The 18855-nt window shown below is 43.3% G+C and overlaps 1 protein-coding gene across 4 annotated transcripts in view; it reads right to left on the bottom strand.

Annotated features, from left to right (window-relative positions):
- The window catches only part of runx2b (RUNX family transcription factor 2b), a 40747-nt gene extending 22842 nt beyond the window's left edge, over positions 1-17905 (bottom strand). The window contains exons 1-2 of one of the 4 annotated variants that reach the window (XM_061052477.1): positions 17133-17905; positions 16794-16917 (exon numbers count right to left, since the gene is read on the bottom strand). In XM_061052477.1, the coding sequence (XP_060908460.1) occupies positions 16794-16851 (58 nt within the window). In that variant the 5' untranslated portion in view covers positions 16852-16917; positions 17133-17905. Of the gene's footprint in view, positions 1-590; positions 1223-16793; positions 16918-17128 lie in introns of those variants that run through there. The other 3 variants (XM_061052475.1, XM_061052474.1, XM_061052476.1) reach the window with 3 other exon arrangements.
- Between the last annotated feature and the right edge of the window lie 950 nt (positions 17906-18855).

Genomic DNA, 18855 nt, shown 5'->3' with positions numbered 1-18855 from the left:
TTCCTTTAGAGAGGAGTCAAAGCGCTGCTCCAGGTGCGTCATTGAAGTCTTTGTGTCAAACTGAAAGGCTTTCTTAAAGCCCGCAGGCTATGTACACACACAAAGTTTTCAAAGTCAACGGAATATGCTCTAACAATACTTAATAGAGCTATTTATAACCCAGAAACGCTTGCAAAATGTACACGCTTTACGAAAAGTCTCTCGGCCACGCCGCAGGTTTTGTATTTAGGGTTAAAAAGGTTGATGAAGTCGGGGGTGAAAAATCATCGCCGGTGAGATGAAGGAGGCGGAAAAAAGAATCCAGTTTTTGTAGCCGTAAATGTGGTTAGTGTTTGGAGGTCGGGGTTTCCCGTGCGCAAGCTTTTTGTGGTTTATATAGCTCGAGCGCCCAGCAATTATTGTGCTGATGTGACTCCAACACGTGGTGTCTGGAGTCGGATCCATTCCCTCCGCCACAATCTATCACGCCTATATACGAGCGGACAGGTCTCCGTGTCAGCTCTCTACCTTCATGAAACACACTTGGAACTATGTTTAACGCCTTTCTCTGTGTCGGTATTCAGAGGTTCTTAGCTGCCCGCTGTACATACCCACATGTTACTGCTCCCCGGGACCCTCCGCGCGTTTCTACTCTGCTGGGGACGGTCATGTCCAGTCAGTAACACCATCAGTCTGTCAGTCCGCGTTGTGTTACCACTATGACCTGACAATGTGCGCGTCTCAAGAGCGTTCACAGAGCCGAGAAGTGAGTTACACTCCATAAGGTAGAGGAGTGAGTGAGTCACCGGAGAGCGGTGAGTCAGGTAGAGGCGCAGGAGTAGAGTTTCACTCGGTCGCAGGGGAGAGCTGTTGTGCAGGTGTACAGGTATTCTACTTTACACCGGCTCTAATTTATGTTCCACCACACTTGTGGCTGCTACCCGTGTGCTGGGGGCTGTTTAAAAAAGCCAGATAAATGAAATCAAATTTTATGAGCCTCATACAGCTTGTCAAATAATCTACCTAGAACAGAGAGGACTTGTATTTTACTCATTCCAATTTCATGCACCTCATACTTCTACATCAGCACATCTTAGAAAAAAAATGCACTTTTTACTTCAATACATCTGTTTGATAAGTATAGTTTTTTCTTGTTAAAACAGCCCAACAGTTTAAAGGGTAACCCAATATGGCTCAACCTCCATCAAATTATACTAAAACATAAATGTATTTTACACAACAATGTATCAATAATACAATAATAATCATCTAAAATAAATAGTATTTTGGTTTTGTAGAAAAACTATACCTTCAGCACATATTGCCAATAAAAAAATATAAATTTTCTTGTTTGGTGTATTAATAAAAAAATTAAAGGATCCAAATACGCCTTCCACCATATAAAAAATGAGAATAAATTATATTTTTCAAATCACACATTTTCCCAAAGCAAAGGAAAAACCATCACACACACACACACACACACACACACACACACACACACACACACAAAAGCACATAGAGGAACTCTTATTAGAAATAGCCTTAATTACCTCTAAATCTCCAATCACAAACCTCACGGTTAGCAAAACCTTGTCCGAATAAAACATTCTAAATAATTTTAATGTTTTTATTGAAGTCCTAAAATGTCTCAAATGTCTCTTTAGTGGAAGTTCATCTGAATGAAGAAAGTGAGCGGGCCTGTGTTGCCTGCCCCTCCTGTGTCTACTGTAGAGGGCATCATCTACCCTCTGACAGACTCCATATCACAGCCGGCTCTCATCATCACCCCCCCCGCCCCCCCTCCCGCCCTCCACCCTGATTACCCATCAGTCTCCCAATGAGTCTGTTGTGAGTGCCACATCACACAGCAGATTTCTGAGTTACTTTTCTGTTGCTCCGAAACAGGCTTTTATTGCAGCGAGTGTATAAGAAAAAGGCCTTTGATATTTTTGGTCTGTTTAAAAAAATTAAAGGGACTACTTGGAGGCACAGCTGTCCGTTTATTCTGGTCCTGTCGGGGGTTAATGCAGCTTATTTTTATGCAATACTGTTTTAAGATTTCTGTGTCAAAAGAAAAAGAACTAAAGTCTGAAAGTAACTTGAAATAACTTGATTTCTTGTATTTCAGAAGTATGTATGTATCTGTGTGTGCTTGCATACATGTCTGTTAGAGTGTGTGTGTGTGTGTGTGTGTGTGTGTGTGTGTGTGTGTGTGTGTGTGTGTGTGTGAGGATGTGGGAGGGATATATACACATATAGTATATATATAAAGTCTAAAAGCACTGACACGCATCTGGCACCTCGTCATGTGGACGAGGAGGAGGAGGAGAAGAAAAAAAAAAAGAGTGATTGAGTTACACTTCCCCTCTGTGTGCCCCAAACACCAGAAATATGGTTCACATTGTCCAACATTCTCAAAGATCGGCTAACAATTCACGGATGGATAAATGTGAATAGTAGTAATTAAATCTGTAATAGTGATAAACATGGCCTTGCAGGGACCGTGGAGCCGGTTATTCCAACAGAGTTAGGTTTCAGTTCTGATAATATCGCTTTTTCACCGCTGAATACATTTGCTGTAATGTGGAAAACATCCTTAATGTTGAAGCGGAATTTAATTTAGGAAATGTTACGGCTGAAATAATAACAAGCTCTGAGTCCATTTCAGTCCATCAATTTAATCAGGCTAATTATTTTAAACACATATGTGTTTTACATTATTTTGACTGAAATTTGAACTGGAATATCATTTTGGGAACTTTTTTGCGAGTCTGAAATTCAGATATTCTGAACTCTGTGGCCCATTAGAGAAAGAGGCAAAAGGAGCCTCTTGATTTCCCTCGCCTGATTTAAGGCCCATGTGCACCCCTTCACCTCCTCAACCCCATGTAGTCGTGACTCAAATCCCCACAACTCTGCTCATCAAAGAGTGTTTGTCCCATCTCACTCTGCTTTACCTCCCCGCTGTACTTCCAGCATCTGTCTTCCAGCTCCCTACAGGATACGCCCGCATTCACACAGTCTGTCTGGCTCTCTGTCAGTCAGAGGTAGACAAACCTCTGGATCTAAAATCAATCTTTTGATGTTTAGATGTGAAGGAGACACCAGAGCAGGCGTCAATGTGCCAGAATACACTCTTCAATTGAAGAATACCACTTCCCAGCATCAGTGTCCTTGATTAAACCCTGTCAAAAATCTACTTATGATTGAATATGAACCCTGGAGCCTTCAGGCACTGTTGGAGTTTTAGAAAATCTGACCTGTCCTTCTCAGTATTCACAGATTTAATATTAAGAAGTAATGAATGGAGCTTAACGCTGCTCGTTCAGTGTGGCTGCCGCTCGCCTGGTGCACAGCTGGATCGCCTCCCTCAGCTCTGGTATTATTCATCTACTGTGTTACACTGGCTTGGAGTCATTGCACAGTAGGAGAAGTCTCCAACAGTGAAGAACCACAGTATACCACAGTGAGCAGGATGTGCGTTTTATGATTTATGGTAATATTGTATTTCTGCCGATCAGTTTCAATTATTTGTTTCCAATAAAAATCAAACTCAGCTGACAACTCTTTGACTAATTTTCCTGTCGAGATATCAAGCGTGTAATAAAAGTTTCTGTTCTCAGTCCCACTTGGGGATGACAAAGGCTGTGTGAACGGCTAATATGTGCACACACGCTTTCTATAATGTTATTCTGTTTTCCCGTGCCTTTTTTATAACTGTCAGCTTCAATGCATCTCTCTTGACGCGTAAAAACACACTTTTAGAGACCCCATCTATCTGTATTATTAACACCTCATTAGGAAAGATTACAGGACGTATAAAAGCAACGTGTTTATGTTGAACGGGGCAACAACAGTCAGGTGCAACAGTTTCTGTTCACGTGTATATACTTTTTTTTTTTTTTTAGATAACCATATATTTTGACTATATTTGAGATAAATAATGAAAACATGAAAGGAAGGCTGCTCCTCTCTCCTTTTCAAAAGCAAACACTCTCATCAGTCAAGAGGAAAAGTACAGCCACTTTAGACGAAGGATTAAGCCTACATTTCACAGTGCTGAATTTTTCAAGACGCTTAATTATAGCCTTCTAGAGGAGCGCCGTGACGAGGCCCAGGCTGTTTCAGCTCTAACGGGATGTTTCCATGTTAGGCAGGCCACCAGCCAACTGGGCCTGCCAGCTAACCAATCAGCCAGCCCACCAGGCTAGGCAGCAATGCAGCCAAAGATCCAGTCTACCAGCCAATCAACCGAACCGACCAGGAGAGCAGAAAGAAGCCACAAAACTAGCCTGCCGGTCAGATAGTTAGACTCGGGCTGGTAGTCGTCCAACAGGCCGGATAATTATTGAACAAGCCAGCCGGCAGACGAGGATGATGACTACAGGAGAAACTATACTCCTTGTGACCTCATCGACACAACCTCACATTGATGCACTGATCCCAGATCACAGAAAAGCCCTTAATGACTGTCACTGAGCCTGTGACATCACTGTGAACTGTTAGGAACGGGACGGCACGTTCTGCGGTGTGTGTGCATACTACTCAGCAACCATTTTCACTGAGTGTAATCATTAGGTGGCTGGAGCCTATAGAGTTAAATGGACTTATTACCATGAAAGAAAGTGAGATGCAAGAGGCAATTTTCTTCCATATTTTGCTCTGTTTTTGAAATGGCACAGAGCAGCATGGAAAGAGATGGAGACATGGAGGGGGAGGCTACTCGATGCTTGTGGCAGGAGGGTAGAGATGGAGGGAGGGAGGGAGGGGGGGTATAAAGACAATTTCCTCTCTGCTCTTATTGCTCTGACTGTCTGCCGCCTACCGCCTTCATGGAGGTCCCTAATTGAGATCACTTGTACTTAAAAATAGGAACAAAAAGGAACTTCTGTGGGCAGGGAGATGGAGAGGAGAAAATAAAGCAGTAATATGTGACGAAGGCTGCCATTAAAGAGACCCAATGATAGATCTGAGCCACTCTGTGGACCAGAGCTGAGAACGCTTTCTCTGTGTGCCAGGGAACCTTCAGATGTTGACGTGTCACACACCACCTGCTGTCACAGCATGCGTAAGAGTGTATTTGTAGGTTTTCTGTGTGTGGCTCTTTGATGGGGTAGGGTGACAGTGCCCGGGGATGAAGCCAGAAACACGCCAAAAGAAGGGGGAGTTCAGTTTTTCCACAGACGTGTGTGTGTATGTTATAGTTTGTCTTTTTAAATCTGCAACAAAATATCTGTACAGTCATCAGGCGTTTTTTGGCTGCCCCTCTCTGTGCAGCTTTTGTGTCATTAACTATGCTATTATTAGCCCTTCACTTTAATTCAGCCGTTCCACCGATCAAACCCTCCAGCGAGCCGCCCTACCCAGACTCATGTGTCCCTAAGGCGTGATGGTTTTCCCTTCAAACCATCTATCACTCAATCAGGTCCGATCGAGCTATTAATCACACAATGAGCCCCCCTCCTCGGAGACCAGTTTGAAGGAGTTGCCTGAAGGAAACGCAGCGTATCCAGGAGTGGTACCGGACTGCGTCTGGGAACAGGAACCCTGTAAAGAGCGTTTTTCTTGGACCGAGACCCTCTGTAGGTGCTAAAGACAATACAGACACTCGGGCTAGGCCAACATTCCACTTTACACTTTTCCCTTCCTCTGTGTATTTCACTGGTCTACTTCCCCTCTGCAAACTAGCCGGCTAGTATCAAAATATTTATAGTACATCTGCAAGACATGCTGTTCTCATGTATCTGGGTCCATTTAGCCCCTGTGTTCATTATGCGAGGTAAAACTAATACCAGATTTATAGGGGGGAGATTTCTCTCTGTTCTCCTTGTCTGTGTCGTACGATTGAGGATGATTTATGTGAGGTGGAGGGGGAACGGGCGAGATAGATAGGGTGACAATGCAGCGAGAGGCAAAACAGGCAGGGGCCCAGACGAGCACTCGCCTGGGGGGCTATCAGCTATCCCTCGCCCGTTTCCACTGCTCCTGTTTGGAGACGGGAGAAAGGTAAGACGGGACGGACAGTGAGGGGAAAGGAAGGAGACAGGGGGTAAGATTGTATGTATGTATATGGATGGAGGCGGGATGGAGGAATGTCCAGGTGCAATAGATCCAAATCAATCTAAGGAGCTAAAAAAAAAAAAAGGGGGGCCAGATCGAGGAAGGAAAAAGTCTGTTATTGATGCTCAATTGAACACAGACATAAACAGAGACACTGCAAACCCACGCATTGAAATGTGCCATATATATTTTGTGTCTTGGAACATTAAAATATATTAAATATACTATTTGTTTCTCTTGGCTATCATAGACCATGTATGATGAATTTTACTGACAGCAATGAACATACATTGGAAACCTTCAGACGAAGAACTGACATTGCTGCACTGCTTCATTTCTGGGGGGCGGTCTGTGTCAAATCTGTCAGTCGGTCAGTTTGCAGCATGTCCCACACTGGGTCAACAGCCAATCAGATAACAGGAAATTAAAAAAAAAAAAAAGAAGCACTGAGCAGGAACAGCGTGCAGCCGCAGCACTGGGCATTCATCGAACACCGGCGCTCAACTTCCGAGGGTTTGGATCTCACTTTCCTTTCTCTTTTTTCCTGATCTCTTCCTGATCACGGTCCAGCTCGGAGCGGCTCCAGAACACTCGTCAACCTGGAGCCATGAATATAAGATCTAATTCCAAACCATTTAGTATTAAAACGGACTTTCGGAAGGCTCGGCTTGTGAAAAATTTGAGGCCTTAACTTGAAGCATCTGATGATTCGTGCGCTGAATGAGTTAACGAATTAAGTTCAGAAGAGTGTCACCACTGATGCAGCTCACTCAGAGATGGGCCTTTGCTGAAAGCCTTAGCCTGTAATTAGACTGAGCCTATTAGACTACTGGTCAGAGATGACTCACAACAAGGTGGGGTGTAAAGGGGGAGAGAAAAGGAGGTTGGAAGGAGTTCACTTTTAGAGAATCCAGAGAGAAAAGAGAGATGTCCTCAGATAAAATCAGTTCCAGCCATCTTTGGAAAAAAAAAGAGAGGGTTCAACGAAAGGAAACATGAAAGCTTTTTGGGAAAACATGATTTCAGAAGATAAATGCCTATTGTCTGATTGTTTGACCCATGACACACAGTTTTCCACAATTTTACTGAGAACTTGCAGGTTATTACAGGACAGAGCCTTTTCATGTCGCGTCTGCTCGGGCCCTCACTGAGACTCGGATGTCGCCAGCTCTATAGCGCCTGCCTATCGAGTCCTCATCGGGACACTCCTCGACTGCTGGCTCCCACGGGGAACATCAGTTATGTTATGAAATGCTGTCCTTCAAACACAATCTATTCTGTGGTATTGCATTATAGCTAAGCTGAGAATTTCAACGTCACGCACATATAAAACCTCTTTGGCAATGGGGTTGTTGGGATGTGGTCTCGGGCTGACATTTAAATTGTCCTCTTGGAATATGCTGTCACCCAGGAGGCGAGAGATTTACGACAAATAAATTTGCGAGAACTGATCGCCTTAAATGTTTTAACTGGAGTTAATGGCGTCATAGATCACTCTGAGATGTTCTTGAGTCCTCCAGAGACTGAACAGTGTCCCCAGTAGTTGCAGAATTCATTTCAGATAATTAAAGAAGCTCTAAACAATCCAATCTCCTCTCACTGAACTAGTGTCATCCACCACACTAATGCTCTTTAAGAGACTTTCCTGCAAAAAATGGGGCAAATGTGACACTTAAGAGACCTCCAAGCAGTATCACAAAGCTCCCAGAACCATCTTTTAGGCTTGAAAACAAAGCTGCTCTACCAGTACAGAAAACCTTGAAGTCAAGACACAAGTATACAAGGTTGAAGCTGTAAACATTAAAGCTGTGTTTACATTGCCACAGATTCTTTTTCATCAGTAATTGCCTCACACTGTGAGCTTGATGATTGGGTAATATTTATGATCGGCCCTCAGGGTCTGCTTCCCTCTCAGTCTCAGTTTTACGTCTATAAAATCTTTTACCCTTGGCTCAACTGCAGCGCAGACAAGGTCCCATTAGAACCTGATTGTATATGTGCTTTTAAAGTGTGCCTCTATGGTGCCTTTAAAGTACAGCTCGTGTGTGTGTACGCATGTGATGTGGGTGTGTATGCACAGTGAGTGTGTGCGTGTGTAGCAGTAAAGGGGCTGGCTCTGAGACTTAGGTTAACTGGACTATAATTTGGAGGCCCAGTGAAGACTCCCAGCAGCCTCTCACTGTTTGTTTACCAGAGAGACCAACTCAACTGTTTCTGCTGCATCTGCAGGGTCCGTGCAGGAAAAGGGCGTGTGTATCTGTCTGGCTGTGAGTTCATGTGTGTGTGTGTGTGTGTGTGTGTGTGTGTGTGTGTGTGTGTGTGTGTGTAGGTGTAATTGTGTGTGTAATCCAGTATTTATGTGAAAGTGACATTTTGTAGAATAGGCAAAGATAAAGTTGTGAGTGGGTGTTGTACAAACTACACAATTCCTTAAATTAACATATTTTCAAATGAAATTCTTTATATAAGGAACCACTGCTTCCAATTAAACTAGAAAACTCCAGCATTCCTTTATTACCACCATACACCTTTAAGCTACAGTAAACCAAGGCTACAATACACATACACAACCCTTTCTCTCCTGGGATGGTAGCTTTGTCATAAATAAGTCAACAAAAAGAGCCCAGCTTCACAAAAAACACCCGCACATTAAAAAGTGTTTGTCAGCAGAAAATGACTGCTATTTTTGTTTGTGTCGAGAGTAATTCTCCTGAGACTAAAGTGCTCGCTTTCTGTCCCAATTGGGCTTTCTTTTTTATTTTCACCATTCCTCCTCCTGAGCAGGAATGAAAAGAAAACAATACAATTCAAAAGAGCGGAGCCTCACAGCCTGTCATTTCGCTGTAACTTTGAATCGTCTTTGCTCTGCGTGAGCTGTTTTCTTTCACACACACACACACACACACACACACACACACACACAGAAATATTGCAGCATCCTTAAATTCCGCACGAGAGAGGAAGAAAGACAGAGGAGGAGAGGAACTTTCAAAATATAACTCTAAATAAAATATTCTCGCTCCTCTGGGATCCTCCTTTGCTCATTCAGCACGAGGAGAAGTGAAGTGGAAAAGGCCTGTTATTGGTCTGCGTCCAAAAAGGAGGAAGAGAGAAGAGAGAGAGAGAGACCTATTTCCTTTGGGGAAAGACAAAAAATAGAATGAATAGCGCAACAGTTGACGGAAAACTTTAAACTGCGACAACAAAATGAACTACAGACGACTGTAAAGGGGCAGCTGTCTGAGTGAGTGACAAGATTCAACTCCAGACTGAAAGCCTGCTCGAGCGGGGATCAGACAGTATGTATGTGTGCAGACTTTGATCACACAGAGCTGCGTGTCGGAGCAGTATGATTGGATTGACAATGTGTAAACTGGAACAGCTCAGGGATCAACATAAAACACTGCAGCTACAAGTTCTCCAAAGACGCCAGGCTCAGTCACAGGAAAGGGCTTTGAAAACAACCTGAAATGTAACGTAGGGGATTTTGCAGTTTTGTAACAGTGCTGTACAAGCAGAAACGGTTTGAAACTTATCTTCTTTTTTTTTTTTTTTTACAGGGAGTCATGCAGAGATCTGTGGCAAAGTTGGAGGACAGAAAACCTATCTGGTAACTTTTACATTAACCCTCCACTGAGCTTTTTTAAAAGAATATTAACACTTAATAAACACTTCAAATGTATGTGTTGTTTCGAACAGATCAAAGGACATTTTAAGCTGCTGTTCAATGTTTCTGTGCATCTACAGATTGGAAAATAGAACGCAATATCATCATCTCAGATAAATCTTAATTAAGTTTACAATTAAAGTACTTTATCATTATCTTCAAACATCAAGTATGAATTTGTTCCTAATTGTATTCACTTTAGTTCAGCAAAGTGCGTTTGTCTTTTGTTTCCAAGGTCAAAAATAAAGCCTGGAGCTCATCAGGCCTTCGTTTGAGCTTGGCTTAAAAACACATGAGGATAGTTAACAGTTGATCAATTCTTTATGTAACACACTGTAATTATCTTATATATGAATACAGCTGTTTTGTCAATGTTCATCAGTTGTTTATACTACAGTTCATTGGAGGAGCAGTAATAGTTTAGCTCATTTATCGACACTTTAAATGTCCTAATAGCCGTCCTACAAAATAGTTACTCATACACTTATTGTGATTGTTAATGTTTGTTTCTCCTACTTGCTAAGAAGGGCGGTTAAAGTGAAACATCTACGTAACACTGGAATGTTTGTCGTTCTTGATCCCAATTATTTGCATGCTTGTTTCACCTTTCGGACCTTTTTGTCTTTCAGTCCCCCCCCCGCCTCTCTCTCTCTCTCTCTCTATCTTTCTCTCTCTCTCTCAGCCACTTTACAAATTAGATCTTACATTTCCAGCTTCCCTCTCCTCCCCAGAGACTTGTCAATATCAACTACACACTCTTTTCAAAGTTCAAAGACTTGCATCCCACTGCACACACCTACACACACTCCCCTGGCCCCTTTTGTGTCTCTGGGGCATATTTCATTTCAGTGTGCGTGCACATGCTTGAATATATCTGTGTACACGCTTTTATGTGTGTGTGTGTGTGTGTGCATGTGTTTGTGCCACAGGTGGTGCTGGTGCTGATGACTCTGTTCTGATTATTGCGGTGACCAAAGCATCGCCGCCCCGTCACATTTGTCATCGCCCTTTTCCTGAAAGCGTGGGTGGGAGGGGAAGGATGGAGGGAGGACATAAGGGGAAGGAGAAGGAGGAAGGAAAGGGACGAAGAGGAGGGTGGATGATGGTAAACGGCCGCCCCCACCGTGCCATATGGGAGGTGGTTTCAAAGAGTCTGTCCGACTGGAAGCCCATCTAGCGCAAACCGATCCCTCCTTCTGTATCATATCTCTGACTCTGTCTTCTTTACTCTTTTACTTACTTTTAGAGCTTCTCCTTTACTCTCTAATTTTCTCACATTTCACCCCTCACTCTCACATAAAAGAACAAACAGAGACCCCCTCTCATCTACACACTTACACGGCCTTCAGAGCTCTCAGACCACCATAAAAGGCTTGCGTGGGCGTTGCCGAGTGGGTGGGCACTTTGATTTTCAGGTGTATTTGATCTGTTGTGTTCACACCTCGGCTCTGGCAGGGGGCCCGATGTGTGGGCAGGTAATTTGAGCAAATTAGGAGATGTGGCCTGTGTGCTATTATTGACACCCCATACCCTCCACTGCACGTCCATCTATTGTTCCCTCCGCTGCACGCACCTTTCTTTTCTTCCGCCCTGAGTCCCCCGGTCCCATCTGCGCCTCCTGCTCATAACACCCACACGCAGCTTCTGAAGGCTCAGTGTAAGGCATAAACGCACACACACACACACACACACACACACACACACACACACACACACACACACACACACACACACACACACACACACACACACACACACACACACACACACACACACACACACACACACACACACACACACACACACACACACACACAAACTCGCACATGGGATTGGGGCGGCAGGAGGGGGGGATTGGTTCCAGGTGCCAGTTTGAGTGAGAGCATTAATCAAGCAGACAGATCTTCCTGTCACAGACACCTTTGGTCCGGACACACACTCACAAACACCCACACAAACACAATACTGTACATCAAACCCTCTTTACTCTGCTATACTTTTACTGTTACTACAAACCTGACTTTGATTACTCTGCAATATTGCACATATAAAAACTCCCATCTGAAAATACCAAATTTCTTCTTCTAATCTTTTGCTAACTTGTGAAAAGAGTGAGTGCTGATACCGATGTCTGCAAACACGTAGTAACAAGGAGCACTTATCCCCTCAGACTACCTCTCTGAGCAGCTGCCAAGCTATTGATCACAGTCAGAGCGCAGTTCAACTCTTTGATGCTCCTTTACCCATGTTGCTTCACCTTCTCCTTGCACATCCTGCCCTTTAATGTTCACACTCGGGGTATTTACTGTATGTGTGACCTCATATAAATAATCAGAATTGCCTTAAGAAATATAGCTAACACCTCCAACCCCGTGCTGCTCTCTTCATGACCTGCTGCTAAGTAGGTTTATGTATTCGGGAGTTTGGCCTGAGTCAGAGGGGATACCGCATTCCTTTAAGATTAAACTAACAAGGGGAAAAACCTGCCTTTTTCCCCACTGTGGGGGCAGAACAGGTAAGGCCTTGTATAGGTGCTGTGGCCGCGCTCTCACTCATGTCGTTACAGGCTGAACCCAAACATCCAGGAACCTCGACACTCCATATTTCCCCTCTTAAAGAAACACGGAGAATGGAATAGAAGCTGTTTCGCAGGAAAACGAGCGCAAACGCTAAACAATGCTGTTCAGATTTCCTGTGGTTTGCTGTATCAGCTCTGCTGGAAGTCGTCTTCATACTTAAATAACTAAAATAAAACATGTTCACTTGATGGAAGCGAGAGGAGAGGGGACAGAAAAAGAGTAAAAAAGGAATATGAATCAGGGCTACAATACTGGTGTTCTGTTTCATTAGGGTGAACCGGTTCCAAGATAGACCAATTTTCAAAGTGTTAGGTAGTTACTTCCTCTCTGAGGGCTTATATCGGATAACCGTAATTCGCCCAGCATGACGCAATTGAAATGGATGAAGGGCTGCAGGATCTTGTGAAGTGTGAAAATAGCAAAGCGCTGCATTAAAAGCATCAACGGCTAACGCAATGGCATTAAGCTACCTGGCAATTATAGTGCGTTCAAGAATCAAAGCTATGTGCACTGTGGCATGAGTCTGTAGCGGCGTCCAAAAATTACACACAAATTTGGCATGTATGTGTAGAGTAAACATGGCAAAGAAATTTGACATTTGCATTGATTTATGAGGGAAGAAGGCAGAGATTTAAGCGCTCAGAGTGTTAAACATACAAGACGATTGTTGTTGAGTCTATTATCAACACTGCAAAAAGGCAGAAACCTGCAGTAAGCACAGTCAATTGGCAGGTTGCCTTATCATAATAGTGTAATTAGCCCCCGAGCTACTGAATAAGAAGATAAAAGACGGGATAATACACACACGGTGCCTTGTGAGTATTTACACTGAACTCTGCGTTTGTTGCTGCAGTCTCATTATTACAGGAGGGAGAATAATATTGCACTGCAGTCCCATTCTCCCTTGTTTAAATAAATGCTCGCTGCTTCAACTGGAAGGAGGAGAAGTAGATATCTCACATGAGGTGTTGTGGACGAGATAATTAAGTCACGCTACAGAGAAAAGAAAGCCTTCAAATTATGACTCTTATTTTACGGGACAGTGCTACACTTAGTTACATTAATTCATTGATTGACTTTTATTGACTTCACATTATTGCTGCAAATTAAAAGAAAAACACAGACAACTTTTCCCTCATGTGAAAGATGTGGGAAGAAACTTATTTTAAAATGTTTGTATCTCAGGTTATAGTGTTCCCATGACACTCTTATTGAAACTTAATTGAGATTAACAGACTCTAAAAAGCCATAATCAACCCACCATTCACTGTAAGTGCAGATGAGTGAAAATACAGACCAATTCATCTATCTTTGATTAAACACTGATCACATTAACACAGAGCCTCCATGATTATCCCCAAGAATTATGTAGACTAATGTGAACCTCGAGCACTAATAAGTCTTAATAGCCGACACAGCGCGCCAACACACACACAGCACCGTTTTACTCCATAGGTTTGACCCTGCTTGGATTAAATAACATGTTTGCCTCCGAGGTACAATTAAGCAACGCTAAATAGAGATCCTTTGAGCCAGGAGTTAAGAGAAGAGTCCTATCTGCACAGTAGCAGCCAGTGAAGCGATCCCCACAACCCCCCCCCCCCCCCCCAGGCTCTTTCAAATTACCTATTGATGAGTGGGCTTCACCGTCCGTCGGGGGAGGAGGAGGGAGGATGTCTGGTTCACTTTTAAGATGTCTCCAAGAAGCGGGCCTGTGGTTAGATCTAAGGCAATACTTATGCAACAGAAGCTGCCTTTCTCAAATACATATACGGTTTCCCCTGCAAATTATCTGAGATTTTCTTTTGGGGAAAGTTTTCCGCCCGGAGTCTTCAGATATTTACCCACATTGCCCTGTTTTTTCTTTTGATCGTGTTGATTTGGATAGGTCTCTGTAAGCGTTTTTTTTCTTCTCTACTGCGACTGAACGATAATTGCTCCCATGACTTAATTGTCTATATGTAATTAAGTTTGTAATAGAGAAAAGAGGCTTTTAAATGTTCCCCGGAGAGGCACAGTGGTTGAGTGGGTGCCACACATGTTGAAGATTACTCTGCCCTCCCCATCTCATCTGCCAGTCTGAGGAGGAGTTATAAAAAAAAATGTATCTGAGGCAATTAAATGAGAACTGCTTGATGTAAACGCCAAGACAAATTTTAATGAGACCCCTTATTTTCAATTTAGAGCATGTGCCCACTCCCACAAGTCAACTCAATTTATCATTGGGGATGAAACGCTCAGCTTAAATTAAAAATGTCCTTAAATACACGCTGACGGATGGGATGGAGTAATGTGGCTTTGAAACTAACAAAACAATATTTTGTAACTTGTGTTCTCTGGGAAAACTGGCTGACGCTGTAGTAAACGCTCCAGGAGAAACATGGGAGTAGGAGAAGTGGAAGAAAAACTATAAAATCAACAAAAAGGAAAGGCTAGAGCTGAGTTTTTTGTTCTAAGAATGGATGTAAGTTGTCAGGAATAGAGAAATAATCTTTCGATTCATAGAAATTAAGACTTTAGAAACAAACCTAAAATCTAGGTTATAATAAAAAGTGAACCTTCAGCGTTTTACGGCTGAATGGTCCACATCCATTAAACCAAGATCTTCTTTTAGACAAAACAAAAAAGTTTACGTCTGATTCAAATTTTGCCAGTTCTGATACATTACAATACACTACATTTAATTGTTTTGAATTATAAATACAACAGAAAGCACTGGTGGTCTTACAAAATCACATTGCGCTGTCGGGGGACTTTTTGTGGTTGTACTGACAGTTTTACAGCCCAAGATAATCATGAACAGGAGCACCTTCAATGAGCAGCAGCACAATATCGCAAAAAATACCTTTTTACGAGAATCTACCAGTGATGATCTTTTCTATGAGTCACTCCACCTGAACATCTGTACACATCTGCTCCTCTCTTCCTCACTCTGTCTTCCACAGCATGCTTTCAATTTCCTGCAGCGCTGCTCCTCTCCTCTCACTCTCCCGTGCTGCGACCCCAGAGACGCACCGAGAGGTCAGGGGTTAACGTGGTAATAGGTGGTGGTGATTGGTTGAGGACGCTCACTCTCTCCCGGCTTTCAGAGCGCATTAGGAGCCGCTCTGCTTCTGTGCGGAGCCTGAGCCCAGAACAGCTGTGTCTGACCACGGAGCGACTTCTTAAAAACATCTTTTAAACATTTGATTTGGACGGAGAAGTGCAGGCTATGGACCGAAGCGGAGAGGAGGAGGAGGAGGAGAAGGAGGAGGAGGAAGGCGGCTATTAAGCTGAACCTGTCTATTTCCTATGTCGCACGGGAATGGCATTGTTTATTTAAATGATAAAATTCATCTGGTAAAACTAAAAGGTTATTTATATTGTTGATTTAATTAAATTGTGCAAATAATATGTCACAATAGAATACAGTGAACCCAAAACAGAGGCCGCAGACTGGAGCATGAAAGTTGGCCTTCATAGATAATTGAAAACCATAAAGTTGTCTCCGCTACTGTTCAAAGGACTTATTTCCGAAAGATAGATCCAAGCAGCAACAGAATATAAAGATTAGACAAATTTAATATTAGAAATATACATAATTAAATGCATTGAGATGTTTTGTTCTGTCGTGTTTCACTGTTCTAGTATTTGTGGAGAGAAAATACCGTCAGGAGGTTATTAAACAAACACAATCCTATCTTTTTACCTGTTTCATGCTAAACAATAAGTCTGCATAGATTGAAAGTCTAATTGTTCTAATTCTTATTCCAGTTCTTAGATTACAAGTTTTTTCATAATGGAAGTCAACATAGAGTGACTTCTTGTTCAGAGTGGATTTATGTCAGGCTATTAAAAGCTCCCTGGAGGCGGCAGAAATCCACACTGATTAATTAATGACAGAAACACAACTGAACAATTTCAGGAAGCGTTAACAGATCTTTCTTGGCAAACTAATCAATACTTCTTCCCTACGCACAATGTAGACACCCAACACACTGACAATGGGGTAATCCCCACATCTTGTTTCAATGCTCGACTGTAAACTCTCATGTGCAGCGTCTGTTTACGTTTGTCAAAAATATCACCCATGCTTTTGTTTTTGGTTCCGCAATGGCATCACTTTGTAAATCTGAGGGTATGTTGCACAAACATGTCATCTCCCTCCTTCAGAAATATTTATAAACATCACGTAGAGTAAATACTGGATTTGCTAAACGCAGAGAGAGGTTTTTTAGTTTTTTGTGTGTGTGTTTGCGCACCACAAAAAGCCTTGATGATTGCTGGGTCTTTCCTCCACCACAGAAAGCTTGGACATGGATAGCCGGGTCTTCGATGACCTCAGCTGATCCCCTCCGCTCATCTAGACCCAAATCCTTCAATCCCATCCAAGAAACTTACCCCCTTTACCCAAACCCCTCTTAATACCTCCATCCAAAACCTCAACACCTGACCCCGAGTCCTCCCTGTGACCCGATCGCCCAATCACAACTCAGACACAACAGCACCAACAAAGCAGTACTCACCCCAGAAGAAGTTCTGTTGACACGGTGTCACTGTGCTGAAAAGGCTGTTAGATGCCATAGCTGCCTCTGGTCGCAGCAAGCCCAACTTTTGTTCCTCTGTGGTTTCCGTGACCCTTGACACGTCCTAAACCAAGAGCGAGCAGCGTGTCATGAAAAAAAAAGAAGGAAAAAGCCATCCACAAGACATGCTTTTTACGTATCAACTATTCAGATGACCACAAGTAACAACCAGGTCTGGTTTTATGGAGAAAAAAATTGCAGAGGCAAATATCGCCTTTGCGGATAGATCAGATGGTGTCGGACTTGCTTGCTTGGCGAGTGTGGTTGGAACGTACTTACTCGCTTAGCGCCGTCCCTGTGACTGGTGCTGGCCCGCGACGATTAACCATTTACACTCCGGGTCGCCCTCAAACACCAACCCCGAGCCGCACGTCTGTGGTTCTGTGGTTGTTTGGGAGGCGAGCAGAGCCCTCACACAACCCAAAAGGCACCAGCTTTAAAACTCGTCTCTTTCCTGCCCTCCATGTGCCGTCACTGGAGAAGCCCGGGTCACATGACCTCTGACGTCATCACGGCACAGCAGTCGAGTGGGACAGCCTACCGTTGTGGCTTTCTTCCCTCTCCTCTTCCTTCTCTCTCCTTGGACTTTTTTTCTCTCCTCTCTGGCTCCCCTCCTTCCTTCTCTCTCTCTCTCTCTCTCTCTCTCTTACGCGTGGATCAGCAGCGTTTTCGGGCTCTCTGGGGCATCAGGCTCTGACACTCCCATGAGTCAGGAGGGCTTCAGTGGGGGCAGCTTGTTCAACCGCCCATGCCTCCTCAGCATATGGGGAACAGGGCTCTCCTCTCCCTTCACTTTTTAACCCCCCTCTTCTCTCTCTCTCTCTCTCTCTTTTTCTCTGACTCCTCACTCTGCTCCTTCCCTAAACTCCTCTCACAGGCTGCTGTGCTGCTCCTGTCTGCCTCTGAGCAGAGAGAGCTGAGTTTGGTAAGATTTGAGGGTGTGAGTGAGGAGCGAAAGGCTGGCTGGCTGGCTGGTTCGCGGTGTGAGACTGGGTGTGTATGAGTGTGTGTGTGTTTGCATGAGCAGCAGAGAGAAATAGAGAGACAGAACGGCTGGGTGTGTGTGTTGAGAGAAAGCGGAGGTGGTGTGAAGCTGCTTATTTACAGAGGAGTGTGCTGCCTCAGTGTCACTTCAGCAGACACAAGGTTTTTGTCTCCCAGAGCCTTTTTATCCCATTTAAGTCTCCCTGTTTTAAGACAGTAGCCATTCTATTATTTTAGTTATAAGCAGAGCTGTTCTGATGCCAAATTAACTTTTCTAATAATACATTGGTACCTCCTTTTAAGATATATATACATTGTTGGTGGAAAAAGAAAATCTCTGTCTAAAATGAAGCTCTCCACGAGCACTGCAATGTTATTTGCCATTGTCATGATATAAATGACCTGAAATCAATTGTTTTCTAGGGGCCAATAATTAACATTCGCTTAACATAAGAAAAATTTAAGGCACACTCTTGAAAATAAATAAATGCATTTGTCCTAACAGCATGATCATGTACTGTATACATAATAAACTCCAACACGCTTCTGCATCCCTGACTGTATGACAATGCTAGGACAATTGAGAAAAAAAAAAAGACCCAGATAGGTAATGGCAACCTTTTTTTTTTTTTTTAAGTTCTCCTTTCTTTGAGTTTTTTCTGTCGGTCTTGTTCTCCTTCTAGTGCGTTATTACTTAACCTTTTTTATTACTATATTTAAAATGACCCAATGTTATAACTGGGTTTTATCTTGTTTTGTGTGTGTGTGTGTGTGTGTGTGTGTGTGTGCGTGTGTCTGTAAGCATTGTCTATGCCAGTGTAGTGGTCGGAGGTCATGCGTGCGACTGAGGGACACTCTGGGGTTTGTGGGAAGGCGTTGGGGGCTTTATCCACAGAACTCTGCTGATATTATTGTTGCTCTTTGGTGAATATTGTAACATTATTAATTCTGTGAAAAAACCGACGAAGAAAAAAAAAGGCTTGGAGTTTGTTTTTGTGTGTCATATCGCACCATGTGT

Source organism: Labrus mixtus, chromosome 12 (assembly GCF_963584025.1).
Source record: "Labrus mixtus chromosome 12, fLabMix1.1, whole genome shotgun sequence".
Classification (NCBI taxonomy): domain Eukaryota; kingdom Metazoa; phylum Chordata; class Actinopteri; order Labriformes; family Labridae; genus Labrus; species Labrus mixtus.
Note: the sequence above shows the minus strand (reverse complement) of the source record. Positions and strands in the feature narration are given on the sequence as shown.